The sequence below is a fragment of the Osmerus mordax genome, chromosome 25, assembly GCF_038355195.1.
Source record: "Osmerus mordax isolate fOsmMor3 chromosome 25, fOsmMor3.pri, whole genome shotgun sequence".
In the NCBI taxonomy this organism is placed as follows: Eukaryota; Metazoa; Chordata; class Actinopteri; order Osmeriformes; family Osmeridae; genus Osmerus; species Osmerus mordax.
Window position 1 is genome coordinate 5,631,241 of NC_090074.1, and position 18,042 is coordinate 5,649,282.

An 18,042-nucleotide genomic window follows, 5' to 3' on the forward strand; every position below is an offset into this window, starting at 1 on the left:
CGCCCTCCCGCTGTTCCCCCCCCTGGGGTTGGAGGGCGACGGCGAGGGGCCTCGCCGCTCCCAGCGCCTGGCCGTCACCGTGGAGACGCGGCGGGCCAACACAGAGCTGGATGAGTGTCGGAAGGAGCTGCTGACTAAAACTCAGGGTGAGAAGGAACGAGACAAAGACAAGGGGAAGGCAAAAGAGTTTCAGTGAACGGCCAGTTTTGATGACAGGTCGGTGTTAAAACTGAGCTTTCAGTGCCCGTAGACTCGTCCGAGGAGGATAGACGGCTGGAGTTTTCTGTTATCTCTCTGGAATAGGGAGGCGTGTCGGAGCCTCTTCATTCCTGGGCCACGGGCCTTCCTAACTCTTATCTTCTCCTCCCCACTTTCCCTCCCTCTTCTCCCCCCCCCAGAACTGCGACAGCTCAAGGCGCAGCTCACCCTGCCCGGAACCCCAGGCGCTCTCACCCACGCCGCCGACCGCAAACTGGAGGAGGGGCAGCGGGTGAGTTTCCCCCCCCCCACCCCTCCCTTATGTCGACCAGGAAGTCATTGCAAAGCGACTGCGTTTAAACCGCGTGCGTGTGTGGTCATGCAGAACCTAAGGCAGCTGCGTGCCGACCTGCAGAGGCTGGGCCAGGACCTGCAGTCTGGAGAGCGAGCCTGCTGCCGCAACACCGATGGGGAGAGGCTGCGTCAGACGCTGGCCAGCGCAGACGACACACTCGCCAAACAGGTACGCGCACACGCACGCCTAAAGAGCGGTTGCCCCGCCTCCTCCTTTAGGAATTGCGAGGAAGCTTCTAGAACAGGAATGACTCGCTTTAGTCAGGGTTGAAAATGGCATTCTGGTCATTGAATGTCAATCCATTGTAGTAGGCAAACGAGTATTTTTGCTAGCTTAAGAGTGTGGTAGTGTTAAGTCTGGACGATATATCTCTTTATTTGCTCTCTCATCCCTCTGTTGTCTCCTCTCACTAACTTCTCACCTGCTCAACTAACACATGGTCAGGTTTAACTAACTGCTAGGGGAATCTAACAGTTGGCACCAGGTTGGCACTGAAGGGGGTGGGAGGTGAATGATCACGGACAAGCCGAACGTCTGAATCTCTCTCCACTCCTCCCCCCCCCCTTCCGTTTTACTATCCATTTCCCCTTCTCCTCACCCCGTCCACTTCAACTGGCTCGGTCTACCTCCTCTCCTCCTCCTCACTCCATCCACTTCAACCGGCTCACTGTACCCCCTCTCGATCCACTTCAACTGGCTTGCTCCTTCCACACTCTCCTCTCTCTCTCCCACCCACCTCTCTCTCTCTCCTGTGGGTCTTCTCTAACCTCATTGGCTGGCCTGCCCTGTCCCCGTCCCCAGGACCAGGCCCTGGTGGAGCTCCAGAACAGCCTGCTGCTGGTGAAGGCCGAGCTGCGGCGGACGGCCGAGAGCCTGGCCCAGCTGCAGCTCCAGCAGCCCCCCTCCTCCGCCGCCCCCTCCCCGCCGGCCGGCTCCTGCAAGAGGAGGGGCTGCGCGGCGGCGGCGGCGGCCAACGGCGAGAACCAGCCCCCCGCGGAGAAACGCACCTTCTTCCGGTCGGTGTTCCCCGCTCGCACGCCGGCGCGCAAGGCGGGCCGCGACAACACGGCCACGCCCTACGCTCAGGTGCTGCGCTCGCGGCAGGCCACCCCGCCTCCAAGCCCCCAGCTGTCCTACCGCAAGTACTGAGTCGAAGCCGGAAAACCGAGGATATCTCAACCCTGCCTGACTACTACAGCCATCATGCTCAAGTTAACCAAAATAGCCAGTGTACAGTATATTATTTTGCTTTTAATAGCAATATAGCAACAATGATCTTTTTTTTACCACGTTTTTTTTCTTCACTGTATTGAAGTGTTATGGTGTACTACTGTGCTTCCTGACTTTATGCATGTTTGACTATGATGATTGCTGATTGTAATGGTTGGCCACAGTATGAAAAGATTGCTGCATTCAGTGTACTGCGTCTGAAGTGTGTGAACCTGTGTGTTCACGGGTTTAGAACGAGGCATTAAGCACACTAACAGTCTCCTTTTGCACATAATACCTCCTACTGCCTCCTACTGCCAAGGGCTTTACAACTTTGTCTTTCGATGAAACGTTGCAAAGGCCAGTATGTTTATCTTAATTCGTGTATACACTTTCTTTTTTGTGTGTCTTTTTTTACACACCTTTTACTGTCTTGACCAGTGTGTTTTTCTTCAACGACTTGAGTGATGCGACAGTTGCTGTTCTCGTTCCTCAATAAAAAGCTACTTTATTCAACTTGGTTTCACAATGACACAATCTCTCATGCACCACCACGCACGTGACAAACGGAGAAAAAAAAACTAAACATATTTACAGTGACATTTCGAAAACCTGACGCTCCCATCCTTTACGTTTCCCCGACGCGTCCGTGACACGGGGCTCGATGGATCCGGTCGGTGCTGTGCATTCTGACCACGCAAGGCAGAGAGAGAGAAGGCTGTCGTCTGATGCAGAGGCCAGCCGGGCGGGGGTGAGAGAGGGTTTCAGGGGGTGAAGGAGGACAGGTTGAGGGGAGACACCCTCCTCACGGGTGTGTTGTTGTTGGAGAGCGGCGCGAACAGCTCCGCGGGCGACGTCTCCGTGTGGTCGCGGACCTGGGAGATCTGTCTCAGCAGGGCCTTGCCCTCCTCACGAGCCTACACACACACACACACGTCAGCAGTGTTAGAAGCATTGATAGTACTAATAAATGTGCTAGGTCAAGTCTGAACAACCATTCAAATCGATGAGTCGTTATCAGCCTTCTACAGAGCTCGATAACAACCCATTCGTTTGAATCAGGTGCGCCGGAGCAGGGAAACATCTAGAATGGGCCAGTGGACCCTCGAGGACCAGGACTGAACACCCCAGGGCTAGGTAGTATATTTTCCACAGAGAAAAGCTCAGTAAACGTGACTAACCCCCCCTCCCTCCCTCCCCCTCGTTGAAGGGCGGAGCTTACATCGTTGTAGTCGCAGCAGCGCTGGGCGCAGAGCGACGCCTCGTCGTACAGCTTGTTCTTGAAGTAGAACTGGCCCAGGTAGCGTAGCGCCGTGCTAACCTCCGCGTGCTCTAGCTGCTCCTGGGGTGAGGGGAACACGGGGGAAAGTCACTCACACGCCAAACCACCAACGCACACGTTATTATTTGTATATTAGGAGGTTTACTATCTTTTAGCTTATCATAGATGTAATCTATGTTCTGTGTACTTGTATGTTATGTTATGCCAGGTTGCTTGGCGTTGTCTTGTCCAAAGAATTTCAGTGCCCAGTCTGACCGTGTTGTTCTGTGCATCTGACAATAAAAGACTTGAACACACATACACACACTCAGTGCAACACTAACCCCACAGGAGAAGATGTCCTGGATGTATATGATGTAGCATTGGGCCGCGTCGTCGGACTCGTTCAGTTGTTCGTGGAGCCTGTCGGCAAACAGGACCATTCCGGAACCCACGTTAAAGAGAGGCTCTTGAGCCTCGACCGTCAACAACCCCGGCACCTCATATCTAATCTACCCGGATGAGGGGCACTTACTTGGCTAGTTTGAGTAGGGCCATTCTCTCCACATCACCTACAGAGTACGCCCTCCAGTAACACTGACGGGAAACAAAACATCACAAAATGACCTCACTCGTCGGTCACGGCGTAGGAAACCACCGAGGACAGGCCTCCTGGCGAATCGGAAAAGAAAGAGTCGTAGAGGGCGTGGCGTCGCTCACCTTCTTGGCCTCGATTTGCTGGGACAGTTTCTCGTAGCTCTCCCCCAGAGCGACCAGCATGCGCGAGTCGTTGGGCCTGGTGACAGACACGCGCTTCACTGATGTGCAACCGGACACATCTGCCCAAACAACGGCAGCTCGCGCTGGGTGCCCGGGGATGCACGTAGGAACGACGACTTTGCCCCGACAGTCACACACAAGTCATTCAATACAGTCTCTCTCACACACACACAGTCACACACACACCCCTTACCTGAGCTGGTGAGCCTTTCGATAGTAGTAGAGGCAGTAGAAGGGCATCTTCAGGATCTCGTAGGTCTGGCCCAGGCCGTACCAGGCCCGGTAGTCCCTCTTGTTCACCTCTATGGCGTGCCTGATCGACACACAAAGGGTAACTCTCAGAAATCTGTTGAGGTTAGGTCCATAAACCTAAACTAATCCAACCTTAAATGTATCTAACCACCCCTCTTCCCCCAGTACAGTCCCCTGGCATCCCAGGCCTAATCCTATCCCCAAATTCAAACCCTAACCCCTAGTCCTAATCTCAACCCCTAGTCCTAATCCCAACCCCTAGTCCTAATCCCAACCCCTAGTCCTAATCCTAGCCGGACCTGTAGGCCTGAATGGCAGCTGAGGTGTTCTTCATCTCCATGTACTCGTGGCCCATCAGGGTCCAGGCGCCCAGGCAGCGAGGGTTCAGCTTCAGAGCTCTCTGGAAGTACAGAGCTGCCTTCTCGTGCTGCGAGCGCAGGCTGTAGTAGTTGCCTGGGAACCAGACACATAAAGGGAAGCTTCCGGAACCAGACAGAAAGGTGCTTTGTTTGTTTTTGAGGGTGACTTTTTAACATTCTGTCAGGGGTCTACAGATGAAAAATAGCCATTTTGGCTAAATCTGGCACATTTACAGTCATGTTAATTCATGTGCACTGCCCCTGTAAAAGAATTCTCAAATGAGGAGACTTTGGGGTCCGTAGAAAGGTTTCAAGGTTGGCGTGTCCTTACCGATAACGCAACAGGTCTCCACTCTGTACTTGTCTATCTCCACCAAGTTGTGTGCTAAATAGCTCAGCTCTGGCTTCATGCTCTGGGGAACAAAAGGACACACACACACAGAGAGACAGCCATGTTATCAGGGACTGGAGTTGCAGGAAGTGACAGAGGAGAAACAGGAAGCAGCCGGGAGAGAAAGGAGGAGAAACATGGAGGAGAACTGGAGAGAAAAGAGGATTGTGAGAGAAGGGGGACGTAGGGGAGACCATCGACGTTCTGTCTCACTGGTCTTCTGAATCCGACTTTTGAATCCATCAAAAGACTAACATGGGAAGGGAGATGAATTGTGTGTAAACGGGGCCTCGTCATTTCTCTCCCCTCTTCAACTATCTAAAACTTCGGCCGGCATCCTTGCCATCGCCTGCTGAAAAACATTGCTCTCCCCCAGAATACAGAGAAAATGTCAAAAGAAAACGATGAAGAAAAAACGACAGACTTTGTGGGCACCAAGAGAAGTCTCACCCTGACATAGAGCAGGTTGGAGAAGGTGTCCATGTTCTCGATGCGGAAAGGATCCTGTTCCCTCAGTTCGTTAAACAGAGCCAGGGCCTGGTCGATATCTGTGAAGGACACTTCCAATCAATCAACGCAACAAATACAACCTCAACATATCTATAACTGAATAATTGAAATACTAAACATAATACAAAGGCAATACCACAGGTAATAATGTAACATTAACTGCTCCTTCAGGTAACATATTTCAATTCATAAGGAAACAATATAAAATTAAAGCGTAGTCACCACCTAATGCTTCTGGCTGGTTAAACAAGGGCAAAGAGGGGCAAAGCTCCTTCAAACCTCGGATGTTGTGGTAGGCCACAGCGATCTGTGATATGATGTAGGTGCTCTTGGAGAAGCCGGCCTTGATGAGACTCTGGTACTTCTGCAGAGCCTCCTTGATCATCTGCAGTTCCGTGTACATGTGCGCCAAGAAGAAGTCCCGGATCCAGCAGTCCGGCAGAGACAGCGACTTGAGCTGTGGAGGAGCGGACGGCAGGGTCCAGATACACCATCCAGCCACGATGGGGGGTGGGGGGGGTGGATATTCACGTTCATTTTTATATTTTATATAAATATACATGCATATCCAGCTCTGAAAAGAAATAAGACACCACTGCACCTTTTTCTTGTTTAGTTTTTTTTTAGTTGAGAAGGACAATTTTGAGTGAGGAACAGAAGGGTAAAACTTGCTGTGGCCTCGCTTTTCTTTTTACCCTTCTGTTCCTCACTCCAAATTGTCCTTCTCAACTTTTTTTGGAAAAAGGAAAGAAAAAGGTGCAGTTATTTCTTTCCCAGAGCTGTATTTCATATTAAGTTTTGAGCGCTGGGACGGGGGAGAAGAGGTTCACAGAGGGGGGGGGGGGGGGGGGGGCGGGCGGGGGGGGTGCTCGCCCTGGATGACGAGTAGGAGTGGGCTTTGTGCGGTTTCTTACCATTTCTATGTTGGTGACGAGGTTACAGAGCTCCAGCCATGCGCCCCAGTGTAGAGGCAGCGCGTGGGTGGCCTCCACGAACACATCCACCGCCTCCTTCAGCAGGTCCAGCTTTCTCAGCACCACCCCGTACCTGCGCGCTCGCGGGAACACAAGCACGTCCAGGTGTGAGATGAGCGGCTAGAAGCTAGCGTGGAGAGTGAGGAAGAGAGAGTCGACTTTCCTCTGTGCTTATGTTGATCACAATCCGTAGATCGGCTATTGCCTTGTTATCTGTTCTGGTATCTGGTGTCTTATTGTTCTTCATCTGTGTTCCTTCAGTCTGTGTTCCTGTGTTCCTTCAGTAACCTGTACTGTGTTCTGACAGGTCTATGAGGAATGACTGCTGTTGGTTGTGGGTGAGGTGTTTTCAGGTAGGGTGTGTGTGAGGTGACTTCAGAAGTGAAACGTAGTGTGTGTGTGTAAGGCGAGGCTCCTCACAGGTAGAGAGCGAAGCCGTCCAGCTCCCCAGCGCTGTGCTTCTTGCTCAGCTCCACCCTCAGCTCACGCAAAGCCTCGTTCCTCACCTGCCCCTTCTCCAGGGGCCCTGCAGCCAGTGGACAAGATCACATCCATCAAGATCACGTCCATCAAGATCACGCCCATCAAGATCGCGTCCATCAAGATCGCGTCCATCAAGATCGCGTCCATCAAGATCGCGTCCATCAAGATCACGTCCATCAACATCACATCCATCCACACAAATGAAGGCTGACACTGGTGGAGTTCATAGTCTAGCCGTCAGAGTTCAGGTGAAAGTAAAGGTGAACAGTTCAGTTCCTCACCGAGGCTGTCTACAGTCTCATCGTCCTTCTTCTTCTCTCCTGACTGGGAGGAAACACAAGACAAGGCGAGACATGAAAAGCGTTTGATGAAAATGTTATCAACGTTTGTATTGAAGGTTTGGCAGGGCTAGCTTTTGAACGGAGATAAGTGGATTAGTTCAAACCCTTTTTTTCTGTCTCGTTCAAATAGTTTGTGAAATCAGTTACATTCCTTCCTTTTAGCTGACGCTTTTATCCAGAGTGACAAAACTGCAGCAGATAGTTACGGAGTGCACAGTTCTGACGGTATTATCGAACTTAATCACAAGGAACGTGTGGCGTCTTACAAAACACAATCCAACAACATACTTCAATTGTATATTTTTGTCTGCGCATTCTCACCAGGTAGCGGGAATACATGAAGAGGAAGTAGGCTTTCTGGCTGCGGCAGCCTCGTAGGAAGTAAGCAGCGCGGTCATACTCCTTCAGGTCAAAGTAGGATTTAGCTAAACCAAGAGCATCCAAGTCCTGAGCATCCTCCTGATTCAGGGAGAGTTTAAGGGCAGGAGAAAGGGGAAGGGTTACAGGGAAAGTGAGAGACGGAATGTTGATAGCGACACTGTTTACAGTTTCAGAATAAATCAACCAGGTTTATCTATAGACGGCGTTATATAGCCAGTGGTGCTGGTCAACAAACCTCGGTGAAAGGTGCTGGTGGAGGTAATTCGTTTTTGGGCAGCGGCTCCAATGCAAATGCTAGCTCTGATGCCCTAAAGAACACAGGGAAAATTCGTGATTTTAACACTCAAGTTAAGAGAATGAACTGATAGCTGTCACACACACGATTGACTAGCCTCGCTAGCGATCATATTTAATCATACACAATCGCTCCACACTAATAGTTACTACACAAAATACATTCCTAAAATGTCACATTAACAAAAATTTACAACAACAAAAAAGTTACATTACATCTGAAAACGCTAACTAGTAGCAGGTACTACTGTCATTCCGCCTGCTAAAACGCTAGCCAAACGAGCTAGTTAAGATTACCAACAAATCCGTTTCTCCCACCAGCCCACATAGATAAATATCAAGGACGTCCATTACCATTTCACACTGTGTACCAGTCCTCTTTCTTTACAAAGCGATATTACAGATATCAGTTGTTTCTTGATTTGCACTAAATCTCCAAACTCACTACAGAGGGCCGCCATTTTTCGTAGAATACGTCATGGTAACGCATGTTACCATTGGCCGACAGATGGTCCAATAAGAAAATAAAGAATCCACTCTTGGACACACGGTTTCCGTTTTTAACCACAAAGGGGCATCCTGCGCCACGGCGCAACGTTAACAAAAGGAATGGAGATTGTCGCAGCAGTGGTCCCGCTATCCCCACTTGACTGCACTTGATTTGTTCATGTGTAATCAAAAGCTTGTAGAAAGCTAATGATTACCTGCGTGCAAAACCGTATCTACCTCCTTGGCTGTGGTTGATTCATTTGCTATTGATGGATAATGCGTTAATTCATCTCTGCAAAGGGCTCGAATTTTATTTTGCATGTTTTAACCCACTCCTTGAGTCTCAACCAATAAGGTTTACTGAAAAAGTTTTGTTGATAGGCCTATTATACAATGGCTAATTTATAGATTACTGTTTGCCATTTGCCAGCAAATGATTATTAGCCAGCAACGAATTCACAGCTGTTTTGGTACAAACATGCCCTTTAAACATCCACGCTGTCACTGATTTCATTTCCATTCTCCAGAATGTTGCTTTGATAACAGCTTGTGGGACTGAGTTTGTCCCACTGCGACTGATGCTGCTAATCTGTGGATTGCCATGTGGAGCACAGATTCCGGGTACTAGCCTAGCCTGCGCCCTGAATCTCTCTGGTGTCCCCTGAGACTTATGGAAAGGACGCAGAACAGCTGGGACCCTGTTGGGATATTGACAGAAAGAGGGGGAAAGACGACCGAAAAAAAGACAGGCTACGCAAGGACAAGAGTCTCGCGTTTGGTGCTGTGGGCCGGAGGGAAGGTCGGGGTTGGATAGCGGTTCATGGCTGAGCACGTGAACGCCTAGAAATGGACGGCATGAATACCGTATTCGCAGTAGACGTGACGTACACAGACATGAGAGCGGCGGCATAGAATCTTCAGCTCTTCTATAATAATAATAATAATAATCATGTTATTCATTCTCCTCTCTGCATTCTCCTCTGCTGAATGGAGCCCCTTTCCCTCACTCTCTTTACTGCACTCTCTCTCGCTCTCCCGTTGGAGAGCGAAATACACTTTAATAGAATGACAAGGTAATCAAGTATACCCAGGGAGTTTACAAGTGCAGCCAAATGGCTCGCTGCGCAAGTTGAAAGAAGCACAATAAGACAGGTTATATGCCCTAACCTCTTTTATACACCTCCACCTTCCCCCTCCCACCCCATTCTCATCCTCTTTCTCCCTCTCCCCCCCCCCCCCTCCCTCCCTCTCTCTCACACACACACACGCGTGCTCACATTCCCTGCAGGTAGAGCAGTGAGCTGCGCGAGCTGCTGAGGCAGACTTTTGAGACTGCTGTGTAATTAAAATGGACAATATGCCTGCAATGTGCCTACATGCTCTCTCTCAGCCGGCTCCACAGACCAGGCACTATAGGTCTCAAAGCTGTGTGCGTACAGAGATAGCACGCCTCTTCCACATCCAAACTCTCTCTCCCTCTCCCTCTCTCTCTCTCCCTCTCTCTCTCCCTCCCTCTCTCTCTCTCTGTCTTTCTGTCTCTCCATTCACACCTGTTCTTGTTTGTTCATGTTAGACCCAGTTTCTTGATACAGCTCTTTGTTCCAACCACACTCCGTCTTTCTGTGTGTGTGCGTGTGTGCGCGCGCACGCTTTTTGTGTTTCTTGCACTATCGCGAATCGCGTCAGCGTCAGTCTGTCAATGTAAATGTTTGCGTGAGGCTCGCATGAATCATCCAGTTCACCCCTACGTGGTTCGGTCTCTCCACGTTAGCGCGTGTGCGTGCGCGTGTGAGTGGACGCGTAGTCTCACAGCTGTACCTACCCCAGCACTCTCCCTGGAGAGGGGGGAGGCGGCGGGGGGGAGGAGGGGAGGAAGGACCCGATAGGCCAGGTGCAGGACCCTGTGATCGACTGCTGATGAAGCTGTCACTTTGGATTGAGGACAGCCGGCAGCCTGGCCTCATTTGGACAGCCACCACCTGAGCCCCCCCCCTCCCCCACCCCCCCCGCCCTGCACTCCAGCACTAGAGACCGGAGAGGCTGGGAAGATCCGAACACAGCCAAAACTCTCCGCTGTGTACGACTGCACTCACCACCTGTTTGGAGAGCCTGCTGATCTCCCCGTCCCAGCCCCTATGGAACACACCACTCACCACTTGAATTGATTGAATTTGACAATAGTGCCGAAATCCCGTGTAATAAAACGCACCAGAAAACGCACCCAACCGCTGAGGTTGAAACGGCGTGAGAGACCCCCCCCCCCCCCCAAAAAAAAAATCCCCCTCTTCCAAAGCCCTGTTCTGGAGAGACCCTGGCAGCCACGGGGAGAGGGTGGCGGTGACGGGAGTCGCGGTGGACACACAGCCCGCTGGCAAGGTGAGGTGTTGGGTGAAGTGTCCCAGAGATGTGTCAGGCTGTGGATAATGACTGAGACAGATGTCTCCTGTCTGGGCTGCGGGCACAAGAGTGCAGAGGGTGTGTTTTGTGTGCGTGTGCGTGTGCGTGTGTGTGTGTGTGCAAAGGTGGGGGCATTCGGAGCTTTTGATGAATTCTTCCCCAGAGACAGGAAGAAGGGGGGTCGCGGAGGAGAGGAGGGGTGGTGGCCAACGTTGAGGCTTGCGCTAGATAAATTGGTATCAATGGAGGCACGCACATTTAGGCCTACCTACAGGATCAAAACGTAAACATTTACAGTGTCGGACCAGCTACAGTCGTGAAACACAAGCGACTGTCTCCAGATGTCTGGTAAATGTGAAACGTAATATCTAAGTGCAGTCACTAAGACGAGCCTCGCGTTCGCATGGAGAGGGTCTGTCAACACTATGCTCTTACGCCCGAGGTTATTATTTCTTGTAATGGGATACTTTCTCTGGTCTGGTCTCCTGTGGAGATTGGGGGGTTTGGAGTTAGAACGGTGAGCCTTGGAGGCTGCAGATGGCCACGGCTGCGAGACTGCCTGGACTCCTGGTCAAAGTAAGAACCATAGGAGTAAATCCTTGTTAGCTGTTCCGATAAATCCCTCACCTTGTCATTATTGCACTGAAACCTTGGCAAATGTTTATGCTTAGATTTTGATGAAAAGCAGTACAGGTTCGTTTCCTGAGTGAACTTCTGGGTTTCGGTTGGGTGTACATGTGTGTGACAGCCCCAACGTGACAGCCTACTAAAACATAATTACCCAACAGATGTAACCCATCAGGTGCACTGGAAACCCACAGCCAGAGGGCTAGTTATACTGAGAGAGGGGGAAAGCTATAAGGAGAGAAAGAGAGAGAAAGAGAGAGAGGATATGACAGTGAAAGATGTACGTGTTGACAGAAAGAGGTGTGGCCTGGGAAAAAAATGGTCGTTCTCGTTGAACTTGTGTCCTCCGGCCGACCTCCATCCTCTCTCCGGATCCCTCCCCCGTATCCACACTCCTGCTTTGGGTGAGACGTCAGCGTCGAACACACTTCCTCAGGCTGTGGTGGCGGACAGAAGGACAGGGGAAGGGCGGGGAGGGGAGGGGAGGGGGGGGGGGGGGAGGGGAGGGGGGGACTTGAGACAGCCGGAGATTTGGCGCCCGATCCCGTACGAGCGGGCCTGTGCACACATACAAGTGGGTTTTGGAACAAAGTGTGTTGTTTCTGTCTCCCGGTTTCTGGCGCCTCGTGTTCCGGACTGTTCTCTCACGGAGAAAGTCGTGCCCTCTTAATTATGATGGAAGTGACTTGAGTTCACAGGAGTTAAGCACAGGGTCTCTCTTTCATTATATTCTACATGCACAGCAAATTCCACTGAGCTATGGCCTTGAGATACCGTATCAAGACACGATTTGCATGGTAATCCTGTCTCCGATTTTTTATCTGCCCTACCTATGGAGATCCATTTCTCCGCCTAGGTGAGCCCCGATCAAGTGAGCCAAACGCAAAGGTGACATGAGTGCAAATCGGATGTGGAGGACCAAGGGATTCTCAGGGAAAGCTCCGGAGAAACCGCACGGCAAAAGTACGTGGAAAAAAGCTTTAAAAGAGCACAAAGTGAAAACGTTCTTCTCTTCCTTCTCAGGGGAGAACGGATCGAAACGACATCGTCAAATGTCTGCGATAAAGGGAAGAAAGAGACGAGAGAGAACCGGGGAAGGGGAGAAAAAAAACGACGAGAAAACAATACCTTCCAAATTCAGCAGCCGAGGTTTTTTAATAGCTCCGGTGATGTGGTTGCTCCTGGTCACGGTATGATTCAGTTGATGCCTTGTCTCAGATGGGGAGGATGAGACGGGAAAGGGGAGGGCGGGGGGGGGGGGGGGGGGGGGATGAGGATGTGATCGCGGGTGGGTGGGGGGGGTAGAGGGAGGGATGAACGGAGGGATGAGGGAGTGACAGAATACCTAGGAGGATTTTCTGACGTGACGGATGAAACCGTCCGGGCTCCCGCGGGACAAAAGAGCGCGGGGGGGGGGGGGGGGGGGGGGGTCAATGTGTCGCGGGCGGGGCCGCTAAACTCCACGCGCTCGCTCGCCGCGTTTCTCCTTTTTGGTTTGTTGTTGACATTTTTTTTTCCGAAGGCATTTCCTGCTTCATGCTGACGCCGGTAGTTACAGAGAGGGAGGGAAGAGAGGGAGGAGAGGAAGGCACCATGGAAATGACCCAGTATGGCTTCAAGCCCAGGCCGCAGTGGTAGGCCACTGGGACAGCCCCCTCTCCATGTCGCCCTTGTCTGTGGTCCAAACCTGACTACGGGTCACACCCGACTGTCAACGAAGCAGATATCGCCCTCCATTTCCCATCTTCCGCACTCTTTCCAGACAGGCAGTGGCAGATGCTAAGCAGTGTGCCAGCAGTGCGCTCTCCCTATCTCGCGTTCCTCCGGAGCCGATTGGGGGTTCAACAATCTTCATCGATCTCGCTCTCTTTCACCCGCTGCTTATCACACCCTCGCTGTCCTTTCTCACTCTGACTCTCTCTCTCCCCCACCCTCTCTCTACTTCCTCCCTTTTCCCCCTTGCCTTTCCTGCCCCAGCACCCCCCCCCCCCCCCTGCCTCCCTCCCTCCACCCACCATCCGATGATCGTGGAGCGAATCAGTAGAACACTGCACTAATAAGAGAGCAACCAGGCGAAGCTGGCTGATTGAATTTGCCAGATAGGAGAGTCCCCCTAGCTATCGAGAATGCTATCGGACAGCCAGTGCATTAGTGGCATTAACCGTAGCGCACCGGGGTGTGTCTCGCTGCTACCTGCCTGCCTGATCTCTGCATCTGGCCCTCCCTCCCTCCTCCCCACCCCCCCCGCAGCCGCCAACCCCCCCTTCTCTCGGGAGCAGCCGATATGATCCATTACTGTCAGCCTCATCTCCCTCTAATTGCTGGAGATGGGAGCTCTCTGCTACTGTCGGTAAAAAAAAAGAAGAAGCTTCTCTCTCCATCTTGCCTGAGAAAGGCAGAGCGCCCATAATTGGCTGGATAAAAACAGTGGCCGGTCACAGACTCTCACCCTGACCATGACTAAACAAACCTGAAGAGGACCCAGACGTGGAAGGAGAATACCAATAGGCTGTACATCCCCTTGGTTGTGTCGGTTTCTCAGGTTCAGTTTCAGTTGAGCAGATGAAACGTGACTTGCTGACAAGCGCTGACTTTGTAAGCCGCTGTTTAGGGAGCGCGAACGGGTTCATCTCTGGGAGGAATCTGCTAGAATTATGAACCTACTGATACTGAAAAAGTCAGTTTTTGGGGGGAATTGGGAGCTCTTCCCTCTGTCTTCTACAGTCACTCCAAGTCCTTCTATTCAAACACACTGTCTGTCTCTCTGTCCCTCTGTCTGCCTGCCTGTCTATGTGTCTGTGTGACCGATGTAGTCTGTGGAGACTGTGTCCCAAAGGGGTGGAGTGAGTCCGGACCTAGACAACACAGTCCTGACTTTCACTCGGTACTCATGAAAATCCTCCAATCACATCTTTCTCTGCTGCCCCTGTCTCACACACACGTGAACAACACACTCGTACACAAACACTCCCCCCCTCCTGGTACACACAGACGTCCACAGTCACAAGCGCGTCGACGAGCGCATGCGGGAAAACGACAAACCAATCAACCGAACTACACTCCCGCGCAAACCAACAAACAACGCCGGCACAGAGCCATTGTCATCTTGCTCAGCCCCCCCCCCCCCACCCCCCCCCCCCCTCCTGTCTCACCTGCTCTTGGCATCATACCCTGCCCCCCCCTGTCGCCGTTATTTATGATCAACGGATCTGTGTTTATGCATTCAAAGCATCGGTGTCGACGATCACCGTGTCCGCGGCCGTGCGAGGTGGGGGTGACAAGCGGTGGCGGTGATATCCAGCCTATTAACTTGTTGACACTTTGGGGTCAGCCTGACGTCGGGCTAATGTCGAGTGTGACAGAGCGGAACCTCTTCATTATCCCCACTGTAATGTTCTCATCGCTGAGGGCTCGGGCCTCACTCCTCCTGTGGCTGCCCGCGCCTCCATTTCTCGGCGTTTCTTTCTCTCTTTCTTTTCCCTCCCTCCCTCCCCCTCCTCCCTCCTCCCTCCCTCCCTCCCTCCCTAGCCCCCTCCCTCCCCACCCTCCATCGATCTCTCTGTGTCGTCCTTGCTCTGTGGGTCGTTTTGACCGCGGTGTCCCTCTCTGACTTGGGCTCTCTCTCCCCTCTCTCTTACTTTCTCTCTTTCCTCTGCGGAAGAAATTGGGATTTCCTGTGTGCTTACATTATTCACTAATCAATAGAATTAGATACTAGTTGGTACGTTGGTAAGCTTGCTATTAATAAGAGTGTATTGTGTCTATGTGTCAGGGTTAATAGATGTTCGGGTCAGGAGAAAGTACTGGCTAAACGTTCCTTGTCATGACTACAAGGAGAGCTCCAACTATGAACTCTCTAGTCTGAGAGTTGAGAGTTGTCATGTGTTGGGAGCAGTGAATCTCTTTCTCTGAGACTGTTGAAACGTCATTACCGCCTGACAGTCCACAATCTATGTTTACATTCTTGTGCCCTATAAAAGATGGTCCTCCGGCTTTCAGAGCTGAGAGAGACATGATTGAGACCTAAGCCTGGTGTTGTGTTGTCATTTATTGTCAGAGGTCTGGTTTTCTCTCCCAATCTGCAGATTGATAAATACTTATTAAAATCCAGAACTCAACTGAACGTAGTCACTCCGTTTACGAAGAGACGGACAAAACACTTTCTTCATCACCCTCCCTGGGTTTTTGTGTAGTTTCCCCCCTCCTGCCCTCCCGCGTCGCCTCTCCATCTCTCGGGTTTGGCCGAGGAGGAATGCTCGATTTGTAATCTTTTTTTTTTTTTCATCGTTTTTTCGCTGTCCTTTTTTCATTCTCTTCCCATTTCTATCTCGCCGCAACTGTTCCACCTCCACCTCCCCGTCCTTCCACGGGTTCTCCTCCTGGTCCTGTGTTTTGTCATCCCACACAGGCCCGCTTGGCCTCGTTTTTCTTCTTCTCATCTCACCCTGCCATGGGAGGGCCCCATCAGTCTGCTCTTTCTGGCACAGTCTGCTCTCTTTCTCTCTCTCTCTCTCTCTCTCTCTCTCTCTCTCTCTCTCTCTCTCTCTCTCTCTCTCTCTCTCTCTCTCACTCTCTCTCGCTCTCTATTATTTGTACATTTTCTTTCCGTTCCTTCTCCCAGGCTACAACACTCGGTTCTTTGTAGGGAATTGTCTCTCTCTCTAACCCCCCCCCCTTCCTCCCCCCTTCCCCTACTCTGATCTCCTAGTGGAACACAAAGCACTCACTTAGAAGTATGATAACAAACTCCCTTCACCTTCCTCTCCTTCATTCCAAATTCGGATGCTTTATTGTCACTGGCGGCACGTCAGCGTGTCGCGCTCTGAGACAGGCTGTTGGTGTTTTTTGTCTTCCACAGGGCGTAAACAAAGGCAGAATCATTATGCATTACAGGCACAATGAGTAATACCGAACTGCCAAGAAGAATCTCGCTCAGCCTCCTTCTGGCTCCCTCTCCCCGTCTTTCAACTTGTCACTCGGCCCGGCTCCATCTCTGCTGCCGGGTAGGCATGAGAGCATGAAATGTAGGCGCCGCGTCACCCTTCTCCATTTTACAATGAACCTGCCTGTCCGGCTTTAAAGCACCATTAGAGAGCTGAATTGATAGAGATACGGTAGGGGTGTGGGTGTGTGTGTGTGTGTGTGTGTGTGGGGGGGGATTGAAAAACGGAGAGAGGGGGAGAGAGGGAGGGAGTGAGAGAGACAGAGGAGGAGAGAGAAGGGGGAGAGGAGAGAGGGGTCGCGGCTCTTTCATCCATCGGGGGGGGGGGGGGGGCGGGGGGGGGGCGGGGGGGACTGCGGGGGGGGGACCTTGACGTGGGCAGGTGGAGGCTTGATGGAAACGTCGTGCGTGACGGTTATTGTTATGGTGGTTTTTTTCTTCTTTTTTTTCCGTTCCCTCTCTTCTTCACTTGTACAGCAGAGTTTATAAAAGTCTTGACACTTCTCATTATAACCTTGGCAGAAGTTCAGCTGGCCATAACAATCTAGCGGGGGCTTTGGGGGCCGGGGGATGGGGGGGGGCACATAAAGCTGAATACGCAGGGAAAAGTGGTTATTGGTTGTCAATAAAACGATGTGTGTTTGGACGTGCGGGACTGTGTGCGCGTGTGTGTATGTGTCTGCGTGTGTGTGTGTGTGTGAGAGAGGAAGCTCGCAGTGATCATTAAAGCCATGCGTGTGTGTAGTTATCTGGTACTGGTGTGAGTCTTTGCTCCGATTCCTTTTGCATTGATCCTCCAGCTAATCAAAGCTCTCCTCTCTGATTAGCTGTCACACAAGCATGTTGGGAACATCCCATCGTAATTGGCCCAGAGGTTAAATGACATCAAACCCGCCAAGACAGGCAGCAGCCCTTCCAGTCGGGCTTCATTAGTGACTGCCTGTCACTCCTGTAAATCTGCGAGGGTGATTTTTGGAGATCCTTCCAGATTTTTTCCCTGTCCCTATCCTATTCTCGAACTCCACACATTTTTGCCCGACCTTCTCTCGGAGATGCAGTGAGCGCCACCACTGTGAGACTCGTTCCGAAAGCGTGGGAGCCTGCTCGGGGCCCTGCGTTCCCACCTTCTGCGTCATCCACCCATCCTGTCACTCCGCCACCTGGTGAATGATAGGTCTTGCGCCCGAAGGGTCCTAGTGGATGCCCTGTGCCATGCTGGGAGAGAGTGTGTGTGTGTGTGGTCTCAGTTGGTGAGGGCCCAGGACAGGGCCGATGGGTTATTCATTAGCGTAATGAATGAGGTGTCATGCTTGTTCAGCTCCGCCATCGGCCAGAATGATTTCTCTCTGTCTGCCTCTTCCTTGCCACATGCAGTCCTTATTGATTGTGATGAGGCCCTCATCTCTCCGGTTATTAAAATATTGATCCTGAGCAGATGCTGGAGAAGAGGGCGACTCGAGACGGACGAAGTTCCGAAGGCTCAATATGAACCCACGGCCGGTGGGAGGAGAAAGATGGAGGAAGGATCGCAGAGGAGGAAGGTCGCGGTCAGGCTGTGAGTAGCTGCATGAATCGAAGAAGTTCCCAGCTTGGACGGGATCTACTTTCCCTCCCATTCCTCCTCCTGAGGTCCGGCTCGCTCGAGTCGTCCGCGTGGAAAATATCCGCGAGACGGCGGTCGTGCTGAGAGGGGCGTCTGGCAAGCCTGCATGTTATCAACATCACCATCAAGTGGGGAAAAAAAGAATCTCAAAAAGGACAACTTGGTGCAAAACAGTATTACGCCAACAGTTGCTTGT

At 51.7% G+C, this 18,042-nt stretch overlaps 2 protein-coding genes across 2 annotated transcripts in view; one reads left to right on the forward strand and one right to left on the reverse strand.

Moving 5' to 3' along the window:
* kif20a (kinesin family member 20A) overlaps positions 1-2,118 on the forward strand; it is a 10,051-nt gene extending 7,933 nt beyond the window's left edge. The window contains exons 16-19 of the mRNA XM_067229173.1: positions 1-146; positions 399-490; positions 584-721; positions 1,355-2,118. The exon at positions 1-146 is cut by the window's left edge and continues 80 nt beyond it. Of these exons, the coding sequence (XP_067085274.1) occupies positions 1-146; positions 399-490; positions 584-721; positions 1,355-1,702 (724 nt within the window). The 3' untranslated portion in view covers positions 1,703-2,118. The remainder of the gene's footprint in view (positions 147-398; positions 491-583; positions 722-1,354) is intronic.
* A 46-nt stretch (positions 2,119-2,164) lies between these two features.
* cdc23 (CDC23 (cell division cycle 23, yeast, homolog)) lies at positions 2,165-8,249 on the reverse strand. Its single transcript, XM_067229171.1, has 16 exons — positions 8,143-8,249; positions 7,730-7,802; positions 7,435-7,572; positions 7,054-7,096; positions 6,710-6,815; positions 6,230-6,362; positions 5,595-5,772; positions 5,256-5,353; positions 4,746-4,827; positions 4,355-4,508; positions 3,997-4,116; positions 3,744-3,819; positions 3,559-3,620; positions 3,368-3,446; positions 2,985-3,104; positions 2,165-2,679 (listed from the first exon to the last, which is right to left on the reverse strand). Exons 1-16 carry the CDS (start codon positions 8,247-8,249, stop codon positions 2,527-2,529), a joined length of 1,722 nt encoding a protein of 573 aa, XP_067085272.1. The 3' UTR covers positions 2,165-2,526.
* Between the last annotated feature and the right edge of the window lie 9,793 nt (positions 8,250-18,042).